Source organism: Calonectris borealis, chromosome 19 (assembly GCF_964195595.1).
Source record: "Calonectris borealis chromosome 19, bCalBor7.hap1.2, whole genome shotgun sequence".
Taxonomy (NCBI): Eukaryota; Metazoa; Chordata; class Aves; order Procellariiformes; family Procellariidae; genus Calonectris; species Calonectris borealis.
In genome coordinates this window covers 8,101,383-8,126,754 of record NC_134330.1, presented here as the reverse complement: position 1 = coordinate 8,126,754, position 25,372 = coordinate 8,101,383, and the positions used below count along the sequence as shown (strand labels likewise).

General features: G+C 47.5%; 3 protein-coding genes and 1 long non-coding RNA gene across 12 annotated transcripts; 1 reads left to right on the top strand and 3 right to left on the bottom strand.

The window, feature by feature from the left end:
• Positions 1-632: 632 nt before the first annotated feature.
• Positions 633-6,351, bottom strand: ALKBH4 (alkB homolog 4, lysine demethylase). Its single transcript, XM_075168916.1, has 3 exons — positions 6,197-6,351; positions 5,176-5,373; positions 633-4,711 (listed from the first exon to the last, which is right to left on the bottom strand). The coding sequence occupies exons 1-3, from the start codon at positions 6,299-6,301 to the stop codon at positions 4,070-4,072; spliced, it is 945 nt and encodes a 314-aa protein (XP_075025017.1). The 5' UTR covers positions 6,302-6,351; the 3' UTR covers positions 633-4,069.
• Positions 6,328-23,050, top strand: LRWD1 (leucine rich repeats and WD repeat domain containing 1). 9 transcript variants are annotated; one of them, XM_075168910.1, is made up of 16 exons: positions 6,328-6,406; positions 8,519-8,665; positions 10,831-11,065; positions 12,083-12,202; positions 13,692-13,844; positions 14,591-14,731; positions 15,376-15,717; positions 16,350-16,476; positions 16,723-16,832; positions 17,300-17,507; positions 19,074-19,146; positions 19,246-19,386; positions 20,004-20,101; positions 20,721-20,882; positions 21,663-21,787; positions 22,668-23,050. In XM_075168910.1, exons 2-16 carry the CDS (start codon positions 8,586-8,588, stop codon positions 22,806-22,808), a joined length of 2,256 nt encoding a protein of 751 aa, XP_075025011.1. In that variant the 5' UTR covers positions 6,328-6,406; positions 8,519-8,585; the 3' UTR covers positions 22,809-23,050. The 9 variants fall into 9 exon arrangements, with proteins under 9 accessions (XP_075025011.1, XP_075025015.1, XP_075025012.1 ...); XM_075168909.1 differs by lacking the exon at positions 6,328-6,406 and adding an exon at positions 6,827-7,041; XM_075168908.1 differs by lacking the exon at positions 6,328-6,406 and adding an exon at positions 6,827-7,151.
• LOC142090665 (uncharacterized) lies at positions 9,946-11,839 on the bottom strand. Its single transcript, XR_012676619.1, has 2 exons — positions 11,131-11,839; positions 9,946-10,679 (listed from the first exon to the last, which is right to left on the bottom strand). It is a non-coding gene; the product is annotated as an uncharacterized LOC142090665 (long non-coding RNA).
• Positions 22,951-25,010, bottom strand: POLR2J (RNA polymerase II subunit J). The gene is made up of 4 exons (XM_075168925.1): positions 24,889-25,010; positions 24,584-24,673; positions 24,124-24,298; positions 22,951-23,474 (listed from the first exon to the last, which is right to left on the bottom strand). Exons 1-4 carry the CDS (start codon positions 24,939-24,941, stop codon positions 23,439-23,441), a joined length of 354 nt encoding a protein of 117 aa, XP_075025026.1. The 5' UTR covers positions 24,942-25,010; the 3' UTR covers positions 22,951-23,438.
• Positions 25,011-25,372: the final 362 nt, after the last annotated feature.

The window sequence follows — 25,372 nt, the reverse complement described above, 5'->3', positions numbered from 1 at the left end:
AGGGTACAGCCCTGCTTCGTATCGTTCATGGGCACCTGCCTTGGTTTAGGAGGCGGCTCCTCTCTCTCCTTCCCTCGTTAGCAGGAGTCAAGACGGGGCACGAATGCGAGCCGGAGGGAGCTGTCGGAGCCGGAGCAGTATCGGATTCTCCCTTTGCTGTGGTTAGTGGCAGCTCTTACTCTGCGAGCTCCCTATTTTTAACGTTGCCCTGGGGCAGCCCTGGCTCTGGTAGCTGCCGCCCCGTTGTTTCGGTGGATATGTGACTCTCGGGGAGGCTTTATGACCAGGGGAGATGGAGTAGATGTTGGATTTGACCGTCTGGGCCTGACCCACGTGATAGATGAAAGCGATACTGTGCGAGAGCCCCGGGTGGAGCGCGCTCTGCGGTAAGCGCTCAAATATGTGGAAGTGTTTATAGAGAGCTGGTGGCGTGGGTGCAGCCGCAGAGCGAACATCCTTCAGTTCCCTGATGGTGGGACTCGGGGACGGGCAATCCCAGCTTGCCACGGGGACGGCCACGCTGGGCTCGGGGATGGAGGTGGAGGGTGCCCGGCCGGCTGCGGGACTGGTTGCTGGCACTTCACATTCTCCTCTTGCCTTTCCGTGGCTTTCCGTGGGATTTCATAACGTCCTTTCTCTTCTTTCCCTGCCTTAAACAAACAAAAGGCCTTCGCGTTTCCCTGCTTCTGTAGCTTCGTTATCTTGTAAATCTTGTTGCATCTACTTTTAAGACAGCTTCCTCGATAACGCCCCTCGAGCCGCAACCTCAAATTCAAGTCCTGGCACAACTGGGCCAGCGTGGTTATTTTCTGATTAACTTCTCGCAGGCTCTCTCCTCTGTACCCATTTCAAACAAAGCAGTTTCAGTAATTACTTGCTGGCTGAATTTGGAAAGCGTTCCCGTGAATACCTGTGTGTACGACTGGGAGCTTGCCTTCTGCCCAGGGTTGTAACACTGATGAGTGCTAAGCACTAGGAGGAAAAAAAGAGATCTCTGTGTTTTAGCTGTGCCTATTCTGGTTTTATCTCTGCATGAACAATATTTAATGTAGAACAATGTATGTATCTCAGTTATTGTCCAGCTGTGTGAGAGAAACTGGATAAACTTGCTAAGTTTTACGCTTCTTGCTGCTTTCAGACTGATTTTTTGAAAGGCAGCTCAAGTCCTCCAGCATCCTCTATGGGTTAATTTGGGTTTTGCCTTTTTTTTTTTGAAAGCTTGGTCAGATATTCTCCTTCTCCTTTTAAAATACACAACTAGATAACAACTAGATGTGCTTCCTTTTAATGAGGGCCTGGTTCTTGGTATGTGTTTTACAAGGGCTAACGTTGGTTAAGAAGATAAACAGCTGTGATAGGAATTCCTGTAACATGAAGACCATTAAAATTTGTCTTACGTTAATAATACTAGCATAGTGGCCAAAATTACTTTTAAGAGCTAATTAATTAAGATTAAAACCTCTATATACTTTTTTCAGATTTCTATGATATTTGACAATCCAAATAAATTGTATATGTTCTGCAGCGCTGCGATTCTGGCTTTTTAGGAGAGAATGTACATAAAGTTTTATAAAGTAATACAGGACCGATGGCTGTGTAATTGCATTTTGATCTAAGATGATGCCCAAGAGGCTGTTTAACAGGTGAAAAATGTCAAAAGATAGACATAGCAATGACTGTGTAGTGACTAGATTAAGTTTTGGACTTCAAAAACATCTAGACAAAGCCCTCAATTTTTGGCTCGGAATATAATTATTTGCATTTTTTAAATTTAAGATATCAACTAGGAAGAGCTGGAATTTTCTGGCAAGAATGGCAGTCTCCCATATAGTTTGATCGAGGCAGAAAAATTCAGATAACAAATGCAGAGCACAAAATGAACTGATATTGTTTATCTTGTTACAGTGGCACTCTGATTCATCAGAAGCCATCATCTGCTTTCACTGCAAAGAGAATGAAACAGCACGTACGCGCACAGAAAGTATTTTAACAGCCGAGAGCACAATATAAATCTAAAGAGGAGCGTTGGAAAAAAGGGCCAAACAGTAATGGAAATACTTGGCTGCCGCAGTTTGCTGAGCAAAGAGTGGATTGCTGGAGTGGCTCCGTACTGAAAGGGTGATGAGGATATGGGCTCAATGCTTGCTTTATCTATGAAAGCCTGCCCTGCGTTTCCTCCCGTCGTCTGGCTTTGGGCTGAGCTCCAGCCGGCTGCCAGCTGTGTCCTCCTGCTTGGCCAAGTGTCCTCTGCTCCGACGGCAGCTCCAGCTGCTGGCCTGGGGACATCACGCTCTTTATGGGTGCTGAGCCCTGTGGACCCCAGCGGCACGGTGCCGATCACAGCAGTCTGTTGGAAAAAGGTTAGGAACCGCTATTCTGAGAGCACAAGGCCCTGCTTTTGGGAGTGAGCTGGTGAAGTTGCAGCCTATGAGAAATTTCCTGGGATAGAGCTCGCGGCGAGCAAGCCTGGCCTGCCTGTCGCATGTTGGCTGGCTGCGTTTGCAGTGACGGGTTTCCGTCAGAGAGGGCACGCTGTGACTGCCAAAACGGCTGTTGGAGCACGTAGGTGACGCTCGCCAGGCAGTCTGGATGGAGGTTTGGGCTTTCGGACTGCCCGTGGGACCCCTGCTCGCGGGTCCCTGTTGGAAATATCACATAGATGTCCACAACGGTTTAAATACTGGGCTAAACTGAAACTGGTTCATTGCAGCCACAAAGGGCTGTAGTTGCATCTGTTAGCTTAAACTGATAAAAAATATCTTGATTCACCCAATTATTAACTGTTTTCTTGGGTGAAGAGGTCCCTCCTCCGCAGTGCCTGAAGCGGAGGGCAGTGTCTATGGCACGAGTGCATTACTATACAGTAAAACCTGCGCATTGTGCCAAGGAAGTACTTCTAGGGCAGAATACAGCTGTGCAGGGACGCCGAGATCCCATGTATAAATGCGTCCCCTTTCTTACCAACTAAAACCAGGCAGCATTGTAAAGTGGTGTTTTACTGCTGTAGGTGCGACTGTGCTGAATGGTTCTGATGACACAACTGTGTTTATTAAAGGATCACACTTCTTCCAGGGCACAACTTCATTTTCAAGAGCACAGAAGTTCGTTTAGAGCAGACAGATGGCCTCAAATCAGCTTCTGCTACAAATGACTAGTTGAATCTTAGGTACAAGGCATGATTCAAACCTGACTGCTGGAGGTGCCAAGAAAAAAAATGATAGCCGCCAGTGTTGCAGTCTGTTGCCCAGCTTATTCCCAAAATCAGACTCTTGCTACTGAGAGTTGGCAGCAGGGTTCAGAGATGACAAATGATCAGAAAATAACACAGCCTGTGCAAGTCTTTGGTCTGAACTCTGTCCAAGCTGTCTCTGCAGAAGAGTCGGCATCGGCCCTCTGCAAATGCTGCTCTTTGGTCCCAGAAGATATAGGTCACACACGGTATTTATGATTAATCCTCACTATTAGAGCATGAATCTTCAGCAAAGGATAATTACTTTAATTAGTTCTCAGTGTGTTGTACTATCTGTGGAGAGACGCTTGCCTACCCTCCTCCCCTGGAGAGCTGATCTCTAAAGGACCTATCTGAAGCGGGTGAGAAGATAGTTGTGTCCCTGCGGCACACTGCAACGCTCAAAGCAGTGCGACAGAACCAGGTATGGGCCAGGAAAGGTTAAAGTCTGCTGCAGGGCTTGGGCTGAATCTGTGCCAAGGGCTGTTCGATACTCAGCTCACTTTAAGGATTCTAAGTTTCTTTCTTGGTTTAATTTAAGTATTTAAGAACTGGCTATTTGCTTTTTGCATTTTGTTATAATACAGCTAATGAATACAACAGCTCATTTCTGACTTTCGCCTAAAAGCTCACATTGCCCGGGATAGTCTTCGAAGAAACAAGCAGCCCACCCCTTCCTTGCACTCTTACTTCTGTTTGTTACATTTCCATTTGATTGAGCTTATCTCCGTACACACCTGGTTCCTTACGCACACTTCAGAAATAAACCCAGTTGTGCAAATTTGGTACTTTATTTTTCAAATTTCCTAACAAAATGCAATTCTGGCTTCCTCTTGCTGATCACACTGGTCTTCCTTGAAATGAAAAAGCTATTTCTAGCAGTTCTTTACCCAGTTCCTCATGCCTTCCTCCGGCGCTGAACTCTGCAGACAGCTCCCTGAATGTGACACAGATTCGGCGATGCTCTATATGCTTGCGGTAGATCGCGTGTTTCCACTTGTACCGTGCGTCACCGTACAGCACCACCAGAGACCTTTGGGGTAAGTGAATGGCAACAGTCACCTCTTTACTTGGAACAAGCCTTGGGGATAAAATGCAGTTTATTCCCTCTTCGCTTGAATTCTTGCACGCTGATGCCTGTGTAAAAGATCCAGGGGGACTTAATTCCCCATTTTCTGTACTGAAAGTGGAAAATAATTGGATACTGTCCTCTGAATCACAAGACATGGATAGCACTGTTTTTGAGAGCAAGTTTAGGCTAACCAGACGCTCTCCCCAAAGCCACCAGTCATCAAAATGTGGGTCGATGGCAGAACCTCTTTCTGGCGTGTAGTCCAGATTACATTGTTCAACAGGTAAGAAACCGCCTAGTACAGAGCAGGCCTTCATTTGTGCCACGATCTTTTTACTAAAACTTGGCAAACCAGTAAAGCTGCCAGCTTTCAGCCTTTGTTTCTTGAAGTTCACTTTGGGTCCATAGTCCTGTTGGAAAAGTAGAGGGGGAAAAAAGCTAGTGTTAAGGAAAAATCTAGGACAAGTCTTTTTGGAGAGGCTGTGATCCCTACAGGGCTCACGGTCAAGACTTTTGAGTTCTCTTCTCTTCCAGTGACCTGGTTACCAGGTTGCAAAAGGACTCAGTGAAGCTACATTAATCTCTCTGGAATTAGATTTCTCACCTGTAAGTAAAAACAAAACACCCACTTCTTTCACTTGGAGACTGTGTGAACTTTAATGCCTGAACACGCACCATCAAATACTGTTTGTTGTAGCTACCATGTATTTTTGCAAGAAGTTGACTTTAATTACAAGTAATTCTTGCAACCAATTTCAGGAAAAGCTTCCAAAGGAAAACATTTAATGAAACATCTAAATATTTTGTATCTTAACTGAAAACAGTTTTCCTTTTCCAGAGGGTTGTAAGAACAAATGTGCTTCTAAAGTCAAACCTGTTTCTTTCGGCCAGACTGTGATGGTTTCCAGTCATCTTGATCCATCAGTTCAACTATCTCAGATTCTTCATCTTCGCTAATGAACTCCTCCATCAGAAACACCCCTGGAAATGGAAATGCCCAGCCAGCAAATTCTGAGTGCTCATTTCCTTTAGCTAGGCCTGTTGCTGGACAGTAAGTGAAATTATCTTCTCCCTGTGGACATAATAATGGAGAAGAAAAAAGCAGTGGGGGGAAAAACTTATTAAGATAAGGTATTTCCATGATTTACCCTGCAGCATGAAAACTGTCTGTACAGGATTCTTGTAGACATGAGAAATTTTGCAGCTGCTTTTGGGGAACAACTCTTCCCTGCTTTTTTTACAGCTCCAGCATTACTGTGCTGCTTGCTTGAAGTTGCTTTTCTTTCCTAAGTAATAAAGTAATGTCTTTATCCTGCAAAGACAGGGAAGAAGAGATGATTCTCAGTGCCAAATGTATAAAGGAGATTAATGGTCGGTATTCCTCAGGCCGGCTGTAGAGATATGGTTTGTCATATCAATAAATGTTGAATGAGGGAAGTTGATAAAAATCACCAAGGCGAAAAGGCTAAGCTGTAGCGAACCCGTCTTAATGTATGAAACTCAGGTAAGGTCTGTCACGGCTTTTGAGGCTGCTGTGCCCATCTGTAACGTTACTCAGGCGAAGCCACAGGGGCTCTTCCCGCAAGTGCCCCACCGGCAGCGGGCTCCAGGGGAGGCCACCGGGCCCAGCCCTGGGGGCTCTGCTTTGTCCCCAGCCCGGGGCCCAGCACCTCGATGGGCCCTGCAGCCCCCGGGGGAGCCGGGGCCCTCTCCCGGCATGGGGGGGGGTCCCCCCATCCCCTCCTAAGCCCCCTCAGCGCTGAGCCACCCCTGCCCTTCCCCAGCTCGGCCCGCCAGGCCCGCCCTGAGGGGAACATGGCAGGCGCCCCCCCCCCCACTCCTCCCGCCGGCCCCGCCCCGCCGCCGGCCCCGCCCCGCCGCCCCCTCCCCGGTACCTGCGGGGGCGGAGCGGCCTGCGCGGGCCCCTCGCAGAGCAAGCAAGAGCGGATCCCCTTGCAGCCGCAGCCCGGCCCTTCGCCGCCGCCGCCCGCCGCCTCCATCCCCGCCGGCTGCGCTGAGGATACGGGCGCCCCCCTCCTCCCGCCCTTCCTCCCCGTCTCCTCTTCCACCTCCCCTCCCGCCGTCGCGGCCCGGCCCTCTTCCAGGTGAGGGGAGCGGGGGCAGGCGCGGGGAGGGGCCGGGGCCGAGGCGGCGGCGGGGCACACGGGCTCGGCGCAGGCCGCGCGGCCGGTCGGTCGGGTGAGCGGGGGTGAGGGGGAACGCGGACTCGCTTTCCCAGCAGCCTCCGCGGCGCCGAGCAGCGGTGCGGGGCCCGGCCGCGCCGCGGGGGCTGCTGGGAGTTGTAGTCCCGCTGCCCAACGCACACCCCGTGGGGGCGCCTCGGGCCGCTGCCGGCGCCGGCCCTCACCGCGGCCTCCGGGCTCGGGGCAGCCGGCACCGCGCGGGGGCAGCGTGAGGCGGCGACCGCGGCCCAGAGCCGCACCTGGCCGCCTCGGCGCGAAGCCACCGCCGCCGTCCCTGCCCGCGGGCGGTGCCGCGGCCTGCGCCCGACAGCGGCTGCCCCGCGGCCCGGGCACGGCCCCGGGGCTGCCGCCGTCTGAGGGGTCGCCGGCGCCGCCTGGCACCCAAGAGGCCATCCCTGGATGGGCTGACAGGCCAGCGTCGTCCTTGTCATCCCCAGCGTGGCGGTGGTAGCGCCGCGGGCGTCGTGCAGCGAGCAGCGCCAGGCGCGCCGGGGCTCTCCTCGGTTGGGGCGAGGCGGTGGCCCCGCTGGTGTGGGGTAGCTGAACCTAAACTCGTTTTAATCGCTGCTGCTTTAGTCTGGCCTGAATCGACAGCCTGCTGTAGGGCTGCCGACCCCGAGAGGTGCTGCTGTGGGGCAGGAGGAGGGTCGGTGGCTGCTTCTGGTGGCGGTTCCCAGTCAGGCCGGGTTACGGGGTTCGTCAGGCCCCGGGGTAATTGAATGTGCCTTCTGCAGCGTCACCCGTGAGGTGGTGATGGGGCCGTGTTATGTCGCGGTCTTCCCCGCAGCTCCCAGGGTGTCACGGGTGACACAGCTGTGTCTGAGGTGTCGGTGTGGTCAAAAAGAGGGTGGTGGGAACATCCACAGTCGTCGGTGTCAAATTTTTCTTAGAGATACTGGAGCTTAGGGAGGTTTATTACGTTCAGCAGGTAAGGGCCTGATCCTGTGGTTTGGCTTTCAGTGACAGCTCTGTCACTTGAAGGATCAAATCCCGAACAGCTGCTGTTCAAACTGTTTTTCAGGCTCGATGCTCTTTATGCTGGTATAAAATATTCCATATATGAAGGATTGTCCTTACTTACGGATGTTAACAAAGCAATGCCCCATTGCTCATCAAACCCGACGGTCCAGGTGCTGTAGGCACGTTATGGTGCTGGAGTCAAGCCTAAGGACAGCTTAGTGCTTCTCGATTTACTGGAGTGGCATTTAGGCAGCGGTGAGACTAACGCAAAAAGACAGTAGCGAGCCTCGCCTTGGAGCTCTTTTCTCTTTTATTTCCCTCTTTTGGAATTTGTGTCAGAAAGAGTGCTAAGCCACAAACCAGTAATTTCACGAAGCGGCTTTGGCCCTATCAGTGTTATTATTCTAAATATCAGTGTATCTGTGTGTGTGTACTATCCTATCCACAACGATGCATGAAAACATTTGTTAATTACCAATAACATACAGAATGCTGTTGATTTTTTTCCTTGGTGAGGAAATGATGTTATTGATTGGTGGGTGTTTACATTCCTGGTAATTAATTCAGTTTTCCAAAATCTTAGGGAATTTAGAAGTTGTCAGCCAAGAGTCCATCCATCTGGTCAGGCCAGGGAGTGCACTGTGTCATTTCCTTGGGAGGAAGACATTCACAACAGGTGTATTTATTCTTACTGTTGCTGTTTATTTGAAAGCGTGTCAGAGTTCTTGGAGCAGAGCCCTGTTGCTCAGGAGAGGTACAAACAGGGAACTGCGAGGCTGTCCTAGTCCCGAGTGCCGTCACCCCGTGGACAGTTTTCATCAACAGCAAGTCTGTCGCTTTAATAGCCAAGGGAGGTATCACTGTTGTTCTGGAGATGAGTTGGGTCAGCATGTGCCCAGTGTAACAACAAACTCTCTGGTATTTTCATTTCAACCATATAAAAAAGGCGACGTCAAACAGCAGCAAAATCAGTAGCTAACCTTGTAACTTTTTTTTTCCCCCCTTTCGGAGTCAGTTGAAAGGACTTCCTCTTATTCCTGTTTGTTTTACCAGGAAGGTTACAAGAAGAGATCCTACAGCTGACTGATTAGTGATTCCAGCAGAAGGGTGGAGATTAAAAATGTCAAAAATTACTACAGAACTTCTTTTGGAAAGAGCGGTTCCAAGATCGACGAGGCTCCGAAAGATCGAGACGCTGAAGTAAGTGCAGACAGGCCCATGGAAAATTCCAGCTGAATTCAGCCTGGGCGATCCTTTTTTGGTCTTTCTTCCCCTAAGCATTTTTACTGAAAAAAGAGAGACAGTTACAAAGCACAGGATGGGAGATGGCATTCTCAATGCAGGATCCGTGAGCGCTAGTGGAACTGCATTCACTAGATAGGTTATCAGCAGTTATCACCTCTTTTCACCGTTTATATTGTATATATGCTGCCACCTTCTTTCTGTAAAACTGCTTAAGGCTGGATCCTGATTTCCTAACCCTAAGATATACTCCCTACCTCCAAAACACTTCTGTCTTTGCTAGCAATTGCTTAGTGTGAATAAGAAAATCTCTTCTGGCCTGGATTTTAGAGGGTTTTTAAAATATTTTTGCCATCATTTCCCCTCCCTTTTCCTCTCCCTCCATCACTTTCCATCTCCTCTAAATCCAATTGTGTTAGTACCTCAAACATTGCAGAGAAGGAGAATAAACTCTGACACACTTAGAAACCACTGAAAACAGTTTTGTTGCTCAGATCCTTAACAGAGGTCATTGAAAATATGTGTCTTTCCAAATGTTTAATACAGTGGAATTTCGCTATTCCAGAACTGGTCAATCTGAGTGACTCAGCTAGCCAGTTTCTGGCTGGCGCCTTTGTTGTTTTTGTTGCTGATGTAAGAGTTTTGGGTTTCATATGTACTCTTTAAAGTTACTTCTTTTGGTTTGTCTTGTGCTAAAATAATTGTTTTTAGAGAGAAAAAGTTTATTTGAAGAGTATAGGCTGCAGTAATCTGGGTTACAAAGTGACATTGAGATGTTTGAAGTAGTGAATTTCTAGAGTGTGGCTTTTTCCGTGTTCGTACCATGATTTTGAAGGGTTACATTTCAGAAAGTCCATTGGGGGAACACTGTGTTGAGTTTCTCCCCGAAGTGACACAGTAGTCATGCTCAGCTTTGCAGCCAGCTGAATTCTGTTCAACCTTTCTTATATGCTTTGACTGGCTGGTTAGGCTTCTGAGATGACAAGTGAAGGAGAAGTGGTCTTGCTTCCTAATTTTATTTACCTCGTTTATTCACACTTCATTTATATTTAGAAGGCCTTTTTTTACTAATCATTAGAGATGGAGATTCTGTTTGTTAAAGGAACTCAGGCTTGTGTCCTCACGAGATGTTGGCTGCCAGGACTAGAAGCTCCCTTTGGAGCTCAACTAAATCATCTAGTCAAATCTAAATGACCCTTCTTATAATACGCAGTTTTAACTTTCTTACAGAGAAAGAGTATTTTTTTTTTCCCCTCTCAAATATTGTACCACTTCGTCTTTCAGGACAGAATGCTTCTGTTTTGGTGGCAGGCTTGGGATTTTGCTAGGTAGATTTCCATATTTGCCATTGGAAGTTTTTGCAGCAAAATTCACTGTAAAAGAAATGTAAAAGAAACTAACTGTGAAGTTAGTTCTTTGAAAACAGCCAAATGATTTGGGGACCTACTCTGTACTTTGCCTGAGCTTAACTTCTAGTGCAGAGAAGAAAAGTTTTGAGCCAGATCAGCAAACTGATCCAATTTGCCACATCGTTGTGTGAGTGCAAGTGTCAGCGTGAAGTGAGGGCGAGGACAGGACTAGCCTTTTGGAATCACCCTGGTCTTATACCGCTTACACCAGTTGTGAGATAGTGATTCTGAAAAATGAGTGAAATAATGAATCTAGTGCGCTCTGTGGACAGGGTAGACTGATGGTGTAGTAAGTGTCTCGTATTGCCACAGCTTGTTTTGTTGAATTTTCGTTGCAAAGAAATAAAATACCAAAATTCTTAGAGATGTAGTAATTTTTTCTACGAACAAGAACTTTTCCAGTGATTCACTGCTCACAGCCAGCTCTGTTACCCATAGGAGGTTTATCTGGATTGCAGGTTAATTGTACTGCAAATACTTTGGTAGACTTGAGTCTCTCTGATGGTGTCGGTTAGCTCAGACGCAGCATCTTTGCCGTGTATGTGCGCTTCCAGCCCGGAATGCTGCAGACAAGAAAAAGCAGGTTTGGTCAGATTTACCCAGTGAGTTGTGCTAGACTGAGAGGTGCCACCAGGTGGAACCTTGTATCCTGTGAAAGTCACCGCTTGCTTTCCCAATGAACTGCAGATAGTTCATGTTCTCTTTTGTTTTCAGCCTGTCCAAGCTGCAATTGAAGACGGGAGACTTAGACCCACGTTTGTTTTCCCGTCTGAGGCATCTGCAGAAACTAGATCTCTCTGATAATTTACTGGACAAATTTCCCAACAGTCTAACCCTGCCTGATCTGCGTGTCCTAAACTGCAACAACAACAAACTGGAAGATGTAACTGCTCTGAAACAGTTCCCTCTGCTCGAGGAGCTAACCTACGAGAACAATGTGTACTTGACAGTGAGTTACCTCCCATCCTTACAAGCTAAGCATTAAGTAGAGGGGGAAACAAACAGCAGTTATACCTAGTTCTTATATATTGTTCTTAGGCAGCAAGTGTTAGGGCGTCTGAGAAAGCAGCCAGTCTTTTTGCGCCCCTTCACCAGTTTGTGCTGCTATTTCCCAATCTGCAGAAGTGACATTTGCCCAAAACCACTCAGATATTAAAATCTGGGTATCTTGAACTCCTGATTCTCCAGGCCAGAGTCTCATCATAGGTGGCTTATCAGGCAGGATATCTTATGCTCATGCTTGTGTAAAATCTAGTCATGACTGTGTAGAAATGTCTTTCTTATATGTTAGTTTTAGTGCCTCTTGTGCTCTGGAAGAGCAGACTTGGTCCTCTGATGAGGTTAAACTTGGTGATTAGTCTAGTTTAGGTTTTCTGACTTCTCCCAAGAGGCTCTGCTGACTGTACAGTTTAAGCATCCGAAACTGTAATTTTACTTGTGCTTTAAGCTGGCGTCAGCCACCGTCGCCATCCCCAGATGCTTATTTGCTGTTGCGTGCCGGCAGAAGTATATGTGTGGCTGTATGGTAAACTGGATTGGGGAACTGCTCTGACCTAAAGCGCACCTGAAGAAGCCCTGCTGGCGTTCGTTCGCTCTAGGCAGGGCAGGCCTTCCTCTGTGTTAGATGCTGGCTCAGAGTTACAGGATGCGAACAGAATCCCCCGCACTGCGCTCAGGCCGGAGCGGATGAGCCTGGCTGCACCGCCACCACCTTGTGTTGGATGTTGGTACTGCTGAAGTGTGAGGCAGGTCTTTTGTCTGCAGTTGAAGCTCCCAACTCGCAGGAGAACGTTAATTTACAACTAAAAGGTGATATTCAAGTCGGAAATGCTGAGAATATTTTATGAAATGGCTTTTCCTGACTAAATATATTCTCCTTATCCGTTGCTGTATTTTAATAAAGGACTAAGGCTAAAGCAAGTACCATGTGTACAATTTTTGTAACTCTGATGTCTTCTCTTTCTAGCTCAACGATGACTATAAAGTAATGTTTCTTTTGCAAAATCTTCGGCTACTCAATGGCAAGGATATAACCAAACTGGCTAATCATGTGAGGCGTGTCAATAGTCGTAAGCTCACCAGCAAGGTAAGATGCGTGATATTTTCCTAATCTCTAAACACCTGAGAAGTAAATACTGTGTTCAGTTTAATGACAGAGTTGCAAACAAGCATCAAATGGTTAACAACAGTTCTGGTACGATCTGAGCACAGCCCGCAGTATGGGCCGCCTAGTAGATGTCTTACTGCTGCTTTCTCTGGTCACTGCTTGCATTTGCTCTACCTTTCTGTGTAGCCAACTTCTGCCTTCGGTTTAAATCACAGAAGCAGGGCCAACAAGGTCTGTGTCTGACCCTCTAGTTTTTCAGGTCACTCCGATCATCATTCAAAAACGGGAGAAGCTTCGTGCTGACGTAACAGCTGCATACACCTCCCCATCTAATTTATGTTACTGTCCTGGCCCCAGGAATGAGGGGCACAAAACCAAGCTCAGGATAATCTTGCTTTTTCCAGCGTACACCAGGAACAAGGATTTCTTCTTTCTTCTTCGGCTGTGCATGTTTGGAACTGTATTTTCACTCTTTTATGTACACAGTTTAGCTCCTGACAGATTGTCCCCACAAAGCATGTTGTGATCTTGAGCAAAATTATTGTTCTATTATGAAAAAGGGTCGGTTTTGTGCAGTACTGCTCTTACCATTTTTATTATAGTTAGTTATCTTGTTAATTCCTTCTGGGTAGCAGTGGTGGAGAGATCAAATGCTGAAGACTGGGGTGGCTTATTGTGCTAAGTGTTACCTGCGTAATACCTTGTACCTCAAAAGGTCTTGGTGAGGGCTGCTTAGCCTCTTATGCTCCAGGCACCTGGGCATGGTTGGCTGTTTAATGAGATGCCAAATGCTCCCCCATGCTGTTCATTTTGTGCTGGTATCTGTGCCCCAGATACCTTTCCCTGATGGTATTACGTTGTACCTGGCTGCCCAGTTCTTACTGCTGTGTCTAAATGTAAAATGTCTGTTGGATCCAAATGCTTATGGACGTGTTACCACCCACCAGAAACTCTCAGATGGGAAACTGTGCTGATAGGTGAGCATCTGCATGATTGTGCCCGTAGTTCAGAAGCTTTCTGCAGTCAAGGTGTCGTTATAAATGGGGATGACATGTGCACCAGTCCTGCTCAGCCCGCACTTGGACTACAAGAAAACTCAAATGCCCCCGTTATCCCATGCGTGTTATAATAAATTAGTTACCGGTCAGGTACTCCCTGTTAGTAGGGCACTGTGTAAGACTCCTTAAGACCATTTGCTATGGATCCAGAGGCATGAAATCAGGCATTGCTCTGGGCCCATGTTGACGGTATCTGCTTAGCCACACTCACTTAAGCTCGGTTCAGAGGAATTGGGTTTCTTGTTAGCTGAAGTCGTGATTTGAACACTGATAAAATAAATGGAAGCAGTGCCATCATGTAGCTAGCAGAGCCTCAGGTTGGCAACTTAATGCTTTCACAAGTACTCTTGTGCTTTTCTGCTGTGGTTTTCTGTAGTATTCTGTTGAATAAACTCAGTCTTTCTGCCTAGGTTACTGCTCACTGGGAAAAATTCTTCCGTGACCAACTTCCTGAGAAATACACAGCTGAGCAAGTGAAGTCCATCAAGAAAAAGTTCCTGAAGTCAGTACAAACCAATGTAGTATATGGACCCAGCTCGCTCAGTGAATTCACCCGCTGGCGGGTAGGTTACATTTCACTTACCCTTCTGTTCTTCAGGCAAGGACTCTGCAGCCTGATTCTGAACGGATTTGATTAAAATGCTCTGTGGATTTGGGTTCAGGGTATCAGGGCTCTGGCAGACAGGTGGTATCACTTTTTCTGGTTTTCTTCACTGCTTTGTTAGGCAGGTACAGAAGCGCTGGGACTAAATGTGCACCGAGTTGCAATGACTGTCATTAAACATTGTTTTTTAATTCATAAGCAATAGTGATACTTGTACTAATTAACAAGACTGCAGCATCCTTAGTACTTAATTATTTGCAAATAGTCTTGCATGGAATTTAGTCTTGATGAAAGCTGTATGAAAGGAGAAAAGATAATGACACAGTTGTAGTTACTCCCAGTGGGGAAAGATACCATTTAGTTTGTAACATACGTTTTAATTGTATGTCATACATAGAACTGAGGCTTCCATCTCTCCTTTGTCTTGTTTCATTGCTGTGCTGTTGTTTTTGCAAATGTGTACCCTGGATGCCCATGGCAAAGTGAAGTTTTTGGGTCATGTAATGTCAGCAGAGGACCTGGCCTGCCAGGCTGTCAGCTGAGGACTCCTCCATCACTTGTGAAATTCATGTAGAATAGTGGAAGCAGATATTAAAAACTCAGCAAAGCAGCTCTTGTCATTACACATCAGAGTTTGACTGCTGTTGCTTTTTGTCTTTTTTTTTTTTTTTTTTTTATTAACATATCCACATATTTGCTTCTAAGGTGAAAATGATTGCAGAAGAGTTTCTGGCATACTCACTGGGTTTGGAGTTAAACACAGATCCTGAACCAGAGGAAAAGATGGATGAGAATGAGGAAGAAAGTACAGAAAGCCCCAGGGAAGCTGCAGAGGATGTGGCTCAGGTAGGTGATTTTTCCAGTTACATTAACAATGTTCTTTTTATTTCTTACAAATTCAGTAGCACTTGTCCGTTTACATTTATGACCCTTTGGTAACTGTAGGCGCAGTCTCAAGCTGCAGCCTGTATTCAACAGTTGAGGCTTGTTCTTTATGGCCAGATTGAAGCTTTCGCAGCAATGTGAAGATTGAGTTGCTCTCTAAGAGGAGAGAGCTTCCATTCTCATAGGAGACCCAAAAGATTTCATGAGTATAGTCCTACTGACTCCACCCCTCCTTTGGGGGAGGGATATTTTTAATGAGAGGACTGGGCTGCTGCATGGCCAGACTGTGATGGTGCTTGCCTTCTTTGAAATGGCTGCAGACTGAACCCCCTCGGTCCATGGGCCAGATCTGTTTTTCCACATCATGTGTAAATTGCAAGCAACTGGGACAAGGGAAGGGAGATGAAAATGAGGCTGGCTGTGTGATTTTCTTTAGCTTCTGCCTCTAGAACTCTGCAGCTCTGGACTGTCTGAGTCTTGGAGCCCAGTCTGTAACCGTGGGAGGGTACTTGCATTTGAATAACTAATATCTCTGACTTACAAATCATCTGCACGTCTTGGGGAAGCTAGAAACCTTCTGCAGAGACTGACAACGTGCCTTATAGGTCACGGTAACGCCCAGCAAGAGGAAAAGAAATAATTCAAAGCCAGGCTCTGGAAACAAGAGGTCCAAGGCCCAGGCAGACACCGAGGAGGAGGCTGTAGTTAATCCCAGAAAGTCCAGTCATGTGCAGGATGACCCAGCTCCTGATAAACCAAGAACATCGAACCAGCCAGCCAAGGAGGCAACCCCTGAGCAGGGAGCTGAAGGGACACGTAAGAATGGAGAGCAGTTTCCCAAGGGGCAAAGCAACAGAAGATCCAGCCAGCTGACAGGGGAACAGAAAAGCCAGGAGCAGGACAATGGAGTTGTTAGCTTGACCCCAGTGAAGAACTCCAAGGGCAAGGTATGTTCATCGGCCCCCTTGGGACTGGCTTTTGACCTCTTGGTTTAGTGGGAGGAGCTGCATTCAGATTTCATCAGAGCTCTACACAGCTTGGAGCTCATAATTGGCCAGATATATTGTGAGTTACGGTTTTTGTTTTGGTTTTTTTTTTTTTGTTGTTGTTTTAAATCTCTCAGAGGCGTCAGGGAAGGCCCCCCCTGGAGACAGTGACTCCCCTGCAGGGGACGGATGGACCAGCGCTCTGAGGTGGTGCACTGCAAGCCTGTTCTTAGAAATGGGACTGGCATGACTTGCTCTCAGGTCAAACTGATGGCTGCATGGGGAAAGGTGTTTCCCCCTCAGCTCAGACCAGTGGGGATCTAAAGGGTTTTTCACATTTCTCTGCAGCAGGAAATGGGGTTCACTGCTGGGGTCTGCTGGGCACATCTTTTCTGAACAGTTGCCTGCTGGTTTAGGAGTCTTGAGCATTGGTGGCACCTCAGTCTCTCCTGTTCTCTATAGCACGAAGGGCGGAAAAATACTTCAGTTTAACTCAGTTTAACTCTGTGTTCAGTAGAGGGTTCTGTCAAGGCAATCACAGGCAAACCGCTGTCAGGGGAATGAATTTTCTAAATGTGGATGGTTTATTGTAGGAGGATGTCAGTGCAGAGCCATTGCATTTTCTTCAGTGTCACAGTAAAGGCAACAGCCGCGAGGATTTTAAAACGCAGCTCTGGTCCTGTGTCTTCGAGCCATTGCTAGACTGTGGAGCCAGGAAAGGTGAGCTCTTAAAGAGGTTTGCAGGATTCCCAGAACCACCCGGCTCTGGAATCCCAGCGGACTCCATGCGTTAGACCCCTGCTCCTTCAAGCTGTAGTCTCCGTTGTCAGGAAGAGACTTGCTTACATACTTCTTCTTTGACTTTGAAAACAGGAGACTGGGAGAGCACCAGGCAGTGATAAGCTGCAGTCTTCATGTGTTATCCATGAACCTGGGAACTTCTCACTTATTCTTTTCATCTTTCAGATCCCATTGTGAGTTCCTCCAGAACCGTGGCAACATGTGGAGGGGAATCCGTCTGTCTGATTGATTGTGAGACGGGGACGGTGCTGAAAAAGTATAAGGTGGCTACAGAGGTAGGTTGCAAGTGGGAAGAGTAAGCATTGAATGGAAATACCATAATCCGTTATAATGACATACATGTATACATAATATATATTATAAAGAGTTCTGAAAGAGTTTCAAGCATTAGCGTGGACAGGTCTTGAAAGGATGAAGGTAGATAGGAGATATTTCTTGCTTATCCTTTTAGCCTGGTTTGGTTTTATTTTTTTATTAGTTTAAAAGATTAGTCTGCTGCTCTTCTCACACGGGCACATGTATGTATCCAGGCTGCCAAGACTGCTTGACGGCGGGGAAGAGTAAACGTCCTGTTTTGATAGTTTGTGTTCTTCTGAGGGTTGTTTTGAGATTCGATGCTTCAGCTTGAATAGTCGTGTCATTTCACCTGAATAGCTCTCGTGATAGTTGTCTTATCTCTCAGCTAAGAGCCATCCTGCTGGCAGTTCTCTTTCACGCTATTCTTGGTTTCTTTCTATCCTAGGAGTTTTTCAGTGTTGCATGGACAACCCTCACAATGGTAATCAGCGACAGTCGGAAAAAGTCTCATAATATCTTGGTGGCTGCTGGGAGGAGAGGGATCGTCAAACTGATTCATGTGGCGGCTGACTTCTGCTACGGAGAGATAAAGGCTCATAAAAAGCCCATTGCTACTGTCTGCTTCAGCCCAACTCGAGAAACTCACCTCTTCAGTAAGTCTCTGGTTCAGAATCTCTTCAGCTTTAGTGCCTAATGTAGGAAAGACCGGGCTTCCTTAACAAGCGGAGTTGTCACCAGTGCAAGCAGGTGTGGGTAGGGACCGCACACACATACAAAAAGCATGGACAGACGTTACGGAGAGAGTATTGTTAGTTCATATGGCGGTCATCTACAGAAGGTACAAATTGTTTCAGCCACAGAGCCTGACTCTTTAGCTGAGGTGCAGCAGCTCCTGTTTCTCTCTCGGTAGCTCTCAGGGTGGCTGTCACACACGCATTAGCCACAAACAAGCCCTGTAGTAGATCCGTTCCGCAGGGATGAGTAAGAAGAATGATAGCCCGAGCAGCCTGTTGGGAGCCGGGCAGCGAGCGGTCAGCTGGCAGGGCTCTCATCAAGCATGGCAACAGGGGCAATGCAGCGTATAATGGGCTGTTGGATTTCATTTTTTCCAACGAGCAAAGCTATGCGCTTAATTGCTTTTGAATAAATGAAATTTTTTTTGAGTTCTGTGCTTCGTCAGAAATTTTTATGCAGGTCCTGATGTAGAAGAGAGCTTTGCCACAGTAGGGCCTACAGCGGCTGAGCCTTTCAGACTGGTAGGGAATGAGCCATCATTTTACAAATTGCAGCTGCATTGTCAGGCCTGTAAAATAAGCTGTTACAGAGCCATTCAGACCACACCTGCACCCCGCAGCACATTGTTTCTCTTGCCCACAATTACCCACATCCTGGAGTGGTTAGAGTGCTACATGAACCATTAAAAGTGGAATTTTTTTAACACACGGGTATCTGTAGTGGATACTTTTCAAGAAGAAGCTCAAGAGTGCAAAAAGCAGAAGCCTAGAGGGATAAGGAGGTTGATAGCACATCCTTATAATGGCGTGGACAGCAAGGCTCATTATATTGCATAGAAAAATTTGTAGTAATAAAGTGAGAGTCTTTGCATGCCTGTTTGGGGACTGGAAGCTAACCTGTTTACTCTGAGTTTGAGGGATGCCATCTGATTAAGATCCAGGTTACTCTGAGTAATCTATTAGGATTGTTTCTGCTATCAGAATATCAGCTTGGTGACACAGACATTAATTGTCTTTCACCCTTTAAGTCAGTGCCTAACTGTCCCAATGGGAGCTGCTGTGGATGTGAACACAGTAAACCGTGGATATGTGGAATAAAGCAGCGTCTGCCTGAGAGTAGAGGTTGGAGCTCATATTTTAGATTCCACTAGAAACCATGACCAGAAACATGAGCTCAAAGGGGCACTAATTAATGACCTTGTGAAGCCACAACTTAGTAATGGACACCAGGAAACAAACTTACTTTTATCTGCTCCTCTTAGAGCACAGGATAAGAATGCAAGTTACTGACTGTGCATGTCTGACAATGTCTGTGACGTGGTGTTGAGCCAGGAGCCTCGGTGACTGCTGCTGTGCTTTAATGAGCTCTCTGATGCCACAGGCTTAGAGTGTTACAGCCTGTGACACAGGTAGAATTGCCAGCTAGCACGAGAAGAGCCAGATGAGCAGCGGTGTCACTACCTGCTTCTCTTCTGTGTCCCACAGCTGCATCCTATGACAAGCGAATTGCACTCTGGGATATTGGGATTCCAGACTGTGACTACAATTTCAAAGCAAGGTAAAGGTTCAAAAACCAGATGTGGCCAGTCCAGGAGCCTATAACTATCACGTCGCAGCACCACTTAACTGCTTGTTCTCTTTTATTTTTTTTTTCTAGCCAGCTGCTGGTGCTGGAAGCGCTCGCTATTCCCTTACGGATTGCCCTGGTCCCCACCTGCCCAGATCAGTACCTGCTGGCTGGCTGTGAAGGCGGCTGCTTTGCCTGGAATATAAAACTGGATAAGGAACAAAAAAGCAGGTGAGAACCAAAAGTTGGGGGCGTGCATTTGCTTTCTGTAACAAGAGGTAGTCAGTTCTAGCAAAGGCTTTATTTCTAAGCAAGGAGGTCTGAGCAAGAAAAGCAGCATCTCCTACCAAACTTAAAACCTACTCCCCTTCTCATAGTGGCAAGAAAAAATACTAGCATAATGTCGGCTGAAGAAAGGCTGACACAGGTGTAATACAATACCCTAAAACTTAAGGGCGTATCATCTTGAAGTAGTGTAAGGGAGTGTAAATTCTTGGATCGAGTTCCAGTCTCACGGCAAGGCCTACCCCGCTGCTGGTATGCGAGGTTACCCAGGAAACTGGCACAGAAAAAAATTACAACAAAGAGGCAAATGAAGTCATGCCCTGTTGACGTACACTAATCCCAATGCCTACAAAAACAGATGAAGTGCAACAGCAGTCTCTTAAGCGAACGGGCTTCTGCTATATTAATAAACCCCGGTGGCCAAAAGCGTTAAGTTCAAGTGGGAATTCACCTGAGCTTGGCAAGACGCTCGCTACCACATGAATTTCCTTCTCCTGGGTTCTGTGCCCTTCCACCGCTGCCCGTTCAGGACTTGACCCATTTCACCCTTCCCCCTACTCTAGGCCTTTTGAAGCCATATTCCAGTTTCCTGATGAGGATGGAGGCATGACAACATCTCACAGGGTTGACGGTTTGGCTTTTCTGAATGATGATGTCGTCGGTGAGTATAAACACAATAGCCCAATCCTGAAAAACAGTCAGGTACCTCAGCATGTGGCAGGCTGAAGCCAGCATGATGAGCAGAGGGACTGAATGAGGTGTGACTACCTCTTCTTTAGATTTTTGGGGGCTACACAGAATGTAGTCATCTCCCAGTCACTTACCTTTCCCTAAAATGTGGGCTAGAGGTGCAAACCCTTGTCTGAGCAAGACTGGAAATCAGGTGGACCCATCCCTGAGAGCACGCTTGGCCGACCAGTGCCGAAGCGGAAGGGAGGAGAGCTCCTTTCTGTTCCAGGGCTGGTGGCAGCAGTACTTTTTTGCAGAGGAATTGGGGATTCCTTCATCTGGGAGAGTGCTTAAAGCATGGGCTGGGTCTTTCTGAATAGCTTATGCTTGTTCTACAGTTCAGGAACATAAGCATGGGACTGAAAATCCCTCTGCAGCTTCCAGTTAGTCTGAAATAAGGTAAAAAGGAGGTGGAAGGTTGCTGCTGGTATCAGGTCCCACGTCTTAAAAGCCACCGTCTGGCTGGACCACCTTCACGAGAGGCCAGCCTTTGTCTTGAGGCATTTCACTTCTCAGCAACTGACACAGGCTCTCCCCTCTTTCTTCCCTAGTTTCCAAGAGCTCTAAACCGGGATGCATATACTTATGGAGCTGGAGTCGGTCTTTTGACGCAAAGGGGAAAGGGTGCCAGCGAACGGTATCTGCTGTTATTCTAGCTGAGCTTGAGTGGTCCATGACAGACCTGTCCTACCTGACGCTCAGCACCTGCCCAGGTAGGCAGCACCCTTCCTCGGGGCAAGCAGCGAGGCTGTACCGGTCACCGTAGCAGAGATGGCCGCGCGGGTCAAGATTTACTTTGAACAGTCGCGCCTGCCTCCCCTTTCACCCGTCGGAGGAGCCCGTAGTTAGAGGCAGAGGCCTGGATTTCAGTCCTCGCCAGCGAGAGCGCGTCTGGTCTCCCCTCTGCAAGCAACAAGCGCCCTCCACTCCCTGCCACGCAGCTCTAGCACAGTGCAGCAACAGCCCAGCGCCAGCTGTATATAAATAATACATAAATGCAGCTATACTATCTGCTGAAAAGCTTGGGCTTACAGCGTTACACCGACTGTACAGTGCCAACACGGCCTTCCTTGTACAGGTCTTCAGAGCAGACAGAGCTGATGGCTTGGGCTGTAGCTTTTCTAGAACCATTTTAATGCTTACTGCATCTGAAGTAAGGGGTAGGAATTCCACACGCAGGGCAGCTGGAGTTTAAGGCTAACAAGGAATAAACAAACCTGATCTGATTGCCACTTTCCAAAAGTCTGAAAAAGTCAGAAGAAATGCTGAAACATTTATCACTAGCTTTTCTTACTAGAGTAAAATAGCTGATTTATCTTTAAATGAATTGAGGTTTTTTCAGCGCGAAGTAGATTAATATATTTGTGCTAGAAAGAGAATTTTGCTGTGGCATCCTCCCCGGGATCCTTCAGCACTGTCTTGAGCTCTGCTTTATAGAGGTGTGGACTCAGTTCCACACTCACTTTGCAGCTGCTTTCTTTTTGGTTTTACAGTGAAAGAGTACGTGTTCTGTGGTGATGAGAAGGGAAGCGTGTGGATGTACAACCTCTCAAACTACACCACAGCGTGGAGCTCTGCAAAGGGAAAACGCTCAGAGAAGAGGATCCCTCCCACACAGGTAGGTCTCCTTTACCTTTTGGGGCTGAGCTGGGCCTCCCTCCCTCCCCAGTTCAGCTGTCCTAAGTCTCCTGAGCAGATTTACACCAGAACATGCCTAGTGTTTTCTTTACCTAACAAGCAATTAAAAGCAATCATCTCCAGCACATGACCAAGGCCGTCTTTCAAATCTCACACAAACACCACTGTGAGAGGAATTGGGAGCTGTAAAGCACGTCCGTTTGCTCCAGCGTTCTGCAGCTTGGCAACTTTTCCTAGGAGAAGGGCCCTCAGTTAAAAATTGGTGGTTAAACTGGAGAGCCTGAGAATACAAGCGTGCCGACACCATTTCCCTGACGGGTCGAGGGGAGGGAAGCCGGAGCAGCTCCCTGCTTCCGTATGCTCACGCCACCTTTTTTTTTGGCTTGGTATGTCCCTGGCCTCCAGAGATGGTCCTGCTTTGGGCAATTAGTTGCCTTGCATGATGGAGGCTCTGAAAGGACAATCACACACACACTCAAAGGCTGTCACTCCAGAGCCTGGTCTTGAGCTACATTTTATATATAGGTATGAGGTGACCTAGTGTTCCATAAACCTTTTGGAAGTGTGTTGCCCAAGTCAGCAGTCAGTTCCTCTAGGACTGAGGGGCAGCTGCTTTCACTTTCTGCTTTCTGATCAAGGCCCTCTGCATTAAACTCTCCTCCGTTAGGAGCAGTATCATAAAGCTGCCCCACCTCCCTCAGAAAGGGGAAGAACCTTTTGTTCAGCTTCCCCAGGTCAGTAGGGAAGCAGATTCCAGAGAGATCCAGTCGACAAACCAGGCCTTGCAGTAATTAATAACCTCCCACCTTCAGAGCCAATATCACCGTTCCTTTCCTACCCAAACTCTGTTCTCCTCGCAGATTCTCAAGTGGCCAGAGCTTCGAGCGAACGGGGAGCAGCTGACCGAAGTCCTAATAAACAATGTGGTATCAGACCCTACTTTTACTTACCTTGTTGTTCTAACTAGTGTGAACATAACAGCAATTTGGAAGAAGTCATAGTTCCTTGTAACAGAGTTTCATTCCCGTGCTTTGAAATAGTGCAGTATTAGTGACTGTTACCCATGTAACCATGAAGTTTTCTAGACCAGCTATTACATGCAAGAGAAGAAAAAAAAAAAAAGGTAAGAGTTTGTTAAACTCATCAAGTCATTGTAAACATCCGGTTTCTTTTACTGTAAGTTTTCACAATTTGTGCATTTGTTTTATAGAAATGACACTTAATAAAACAAAATACCAGTTCAGTTGGCAGTGCCTAGACTTTTTGAAAAGGAAAAGCAGGGAGTTCATCTACCGCTATCACGCAGCAGCTTCTCATTCTGGAAGTCCACTCACAATAAACCCGCCAATAGCCCGGGACAAATATTTGCCTTAAGGCTCCAATTAGAAAAGCAGAAATCATTTTAATGACATACTTATCTATCAAATCAAACAAGACATACATCCTCCTGGCAAACTGCCTGTCTGGTACAAAAACACCCTCAAAAGATCACTGCTGCTGTCAAAAATTAAATATAAGTGGGACAAGGAGGGAAATATTTGCCATGAATGGAGGTTTAAATATAGATAGTTGAATGCTGACAGGCACATCATTCTGCATCAGAAGTACAGTCCGCTCTAAGTGGGGTGATTTTACTCAATTCCTTCTTGTTTGTCTTTGATGGCAACCTGTAAAACACAAACAAAAATACATATGCACTAAGACAAAAACTGTTACTGAGCTGGAGGAGGTCAGTTTAAACATTCATACCAGTCTGTGAAACAAGAAGAACCACAAACCATCAGTGGAAATCTCTACACCATCCAGAAAAATAATACTTAAATTAAAATCAAAATGTATTTACAGCAGCGGTGCACTGTTACCGTTAGCAGCCCATCAGAGAACCCTACACAGACAGTACCCTATTCATAGCCACCCGGTTTTGTCTGAATAACCTTTCAGGCAGAGTTAAGTCTCAAAAATCAGGGGCTAAATAAATAACGATTGCACAGTTGAGGAGAATCAATGAGAAGTAGTCAAAAAAAATACTGTCCCAGAGTTTTGGCAGGAGAAGTAAAAAAAGGAAAAACACTTGGAAGAATAGAAAATTGATTTCTACACTAAGACGACTGTGAGAAAACCAGTGCTAATGCCGGCCATCTAGGGGACTACAGAGCTCCACCATGCCTTGACAGGAGCCGAGTAATGTGATGCTGCATGGCTTTAATGAATTTATTGACCTAAAATAGCAGCTCTAAGATACTCTACCCCTCCCTTTGTTTAACTTTTAATTGCAAGAAACTCAAATACTTTAAAGAAAAAAAGAAACAAACTTACCCTGAACCTCTCCTCCAGGAGGGAGAGCTCACTGATCAAATCTGTGATGGCATTGGTGAAAGCTTCCTGGGGGCTGTAATCGGGGGTGGTTTGGACACGGATGATGATTTTGTGTTCCAGTGGATGCGGGACCTTGTACCCTGCAAATAACACCTGGGGGTCTTTCAGTAACTGCCTGGAATGGAAAAGCAGCAGTGAACAACCACGCAGGACAAATACAAATGCTTTTTATATTAAAAAATAATTTAAAAGACGTGTTTCTGATGGGCTTTCCCAGCACACTTTCAAACAGAGCATTACGAACGTGTTTGTGGAGGCTATTCCCTCACTTTTAAAGGCAGAATTGCTTTGCCCTGACCTGACCACATCCATCACAACGTGACTAAACTTTCTGAGGTAAAAAAAAAAAAGCCCCAACCCCCTCCCAAAATGTACTTCCCCCCCCGCAGCCTTAGCTCACGACTTGATGATGTTCCCCAGCGTGTGGTCCTCCTTGTTGATGGTGAACAGGCAGGCGTTGGGCACCTTCGTGTCCTTGTTGATGGTGATCCTGAGGGGATACAGACCGGCCGTTACCTCAGCGCCTCAGCGAGCGGCTCCCCCCGCTCGATACAGCCCCGGAGGCCGCGGGGGCCTGGGGGGGGGGGGGGGGGGGGGGGGGGGGAGGCGCTCCCGTACGGGGAGCCCGGGCCTCCCCCCGCCAGGCCCCTGCGGCCCGACCAGGGTCTGCGTCCCGCCCAAGGGCCGCCCGCCGCCGCCGCTCACTTCTTCTCGCCCTCGAAGAGCAGGAAGGACTCGAAGGCCGGAGGCGCGTTCATCCCGCCGCCGCTCGCCCCGCCGTTGCCACGGCGCCCGCCGCGTCACTTCCGCCCGCTCCCGGCGGCGACAGCGCCTCCAGGCGGGCAGGAGGACTCGACGCAGGCTCGGCCCCCCCCCGGGGTGACGTCACCGTCGGTGGCACCAGCGGTGATGTCATCAGTGATGCCATCAGGAACACGGCCACCAGTGATGCCCCCAGCAGAACCACCAGTGACGCCATCACCGCGGACCACCAGCAGGGCCATCAGTGACATCGCCAGTGCCACCACGAGCAGTGATGGCACCAGTGGGACCAGCGGTGGTGGCACCAGTTACATCATGTGCCACCGTTGGTGGGATCAGCAGCAAAACCATTGGTGGTTCTACCATCAGTGCCCTCTTGGTGCTACCAGAAAAGACACCAGCAAGGCCACTGGTGATGTCACCAGTG

Coding starts and splice junctions, on each gene's coding strand:
- POLR2J (XM_075168925.1), bottom strand. CDS start 24,941: ATGAACGCGCCTCCGGCCTTCGAGTCCTTCCTGCTCTTCGAGGGCGAG. Junction 24,299..24,583: donor CTGGGGAACATCATCAAGTC/GTGAGCTAAGGC, acceptor TTTCCATTCCAG/GCAGTTACTGAAAGACCCCC. Junction 23,475..24,123: donor TCCTGGAGGAGAGGTTCAGG/GTAAGTTTGTTT, acceptor TGTGTTTTACAG/GTTGCCATCAAAGACAAACA.
- LRWD1 (XM_075168910.1), top strand. CDS start 8,586: ATGTCAAAAATTACTACAGAACTTCTTTTGGAAAGAGCGGTTCCAAGA. Junction 13,845..14,590: donor GTGAATTCACCCGCTGGCGG/GTAGGTTACATT, acceptor TTTGCTTCTAAG/GTGAAAATGATTGCAGAAGA. Junction 20,883..21,662: donor GACGCTCAGCACCTGCCCAG/GTAGGCAGCACC, acceptor TTGGTTTTACAG/TGAAAGAGTACGTGTTCTGT.
- ALKBH4 (XM_075168916.1), bottom strand. CDS start 6,301: ATGGAGGCGGCGGGCGGCGGCGGCGAAGGGCCGGGCTGCGGCTGCAAG. Junction 5,374..6,196: donor AGGCCGCTCCGCCCCCGCAG/GTACCGGGGAGG, acceptor TTATGTCCACAG/GGAGAAGATAATTTCACTTA. Junction 4,712..5,175: donor AGTCTGGCCGAAAGAAACAG/GTTTGACTTTAG, acceptor CTTTTCCAACAG/GACTATGGACCCAAAGTGAA.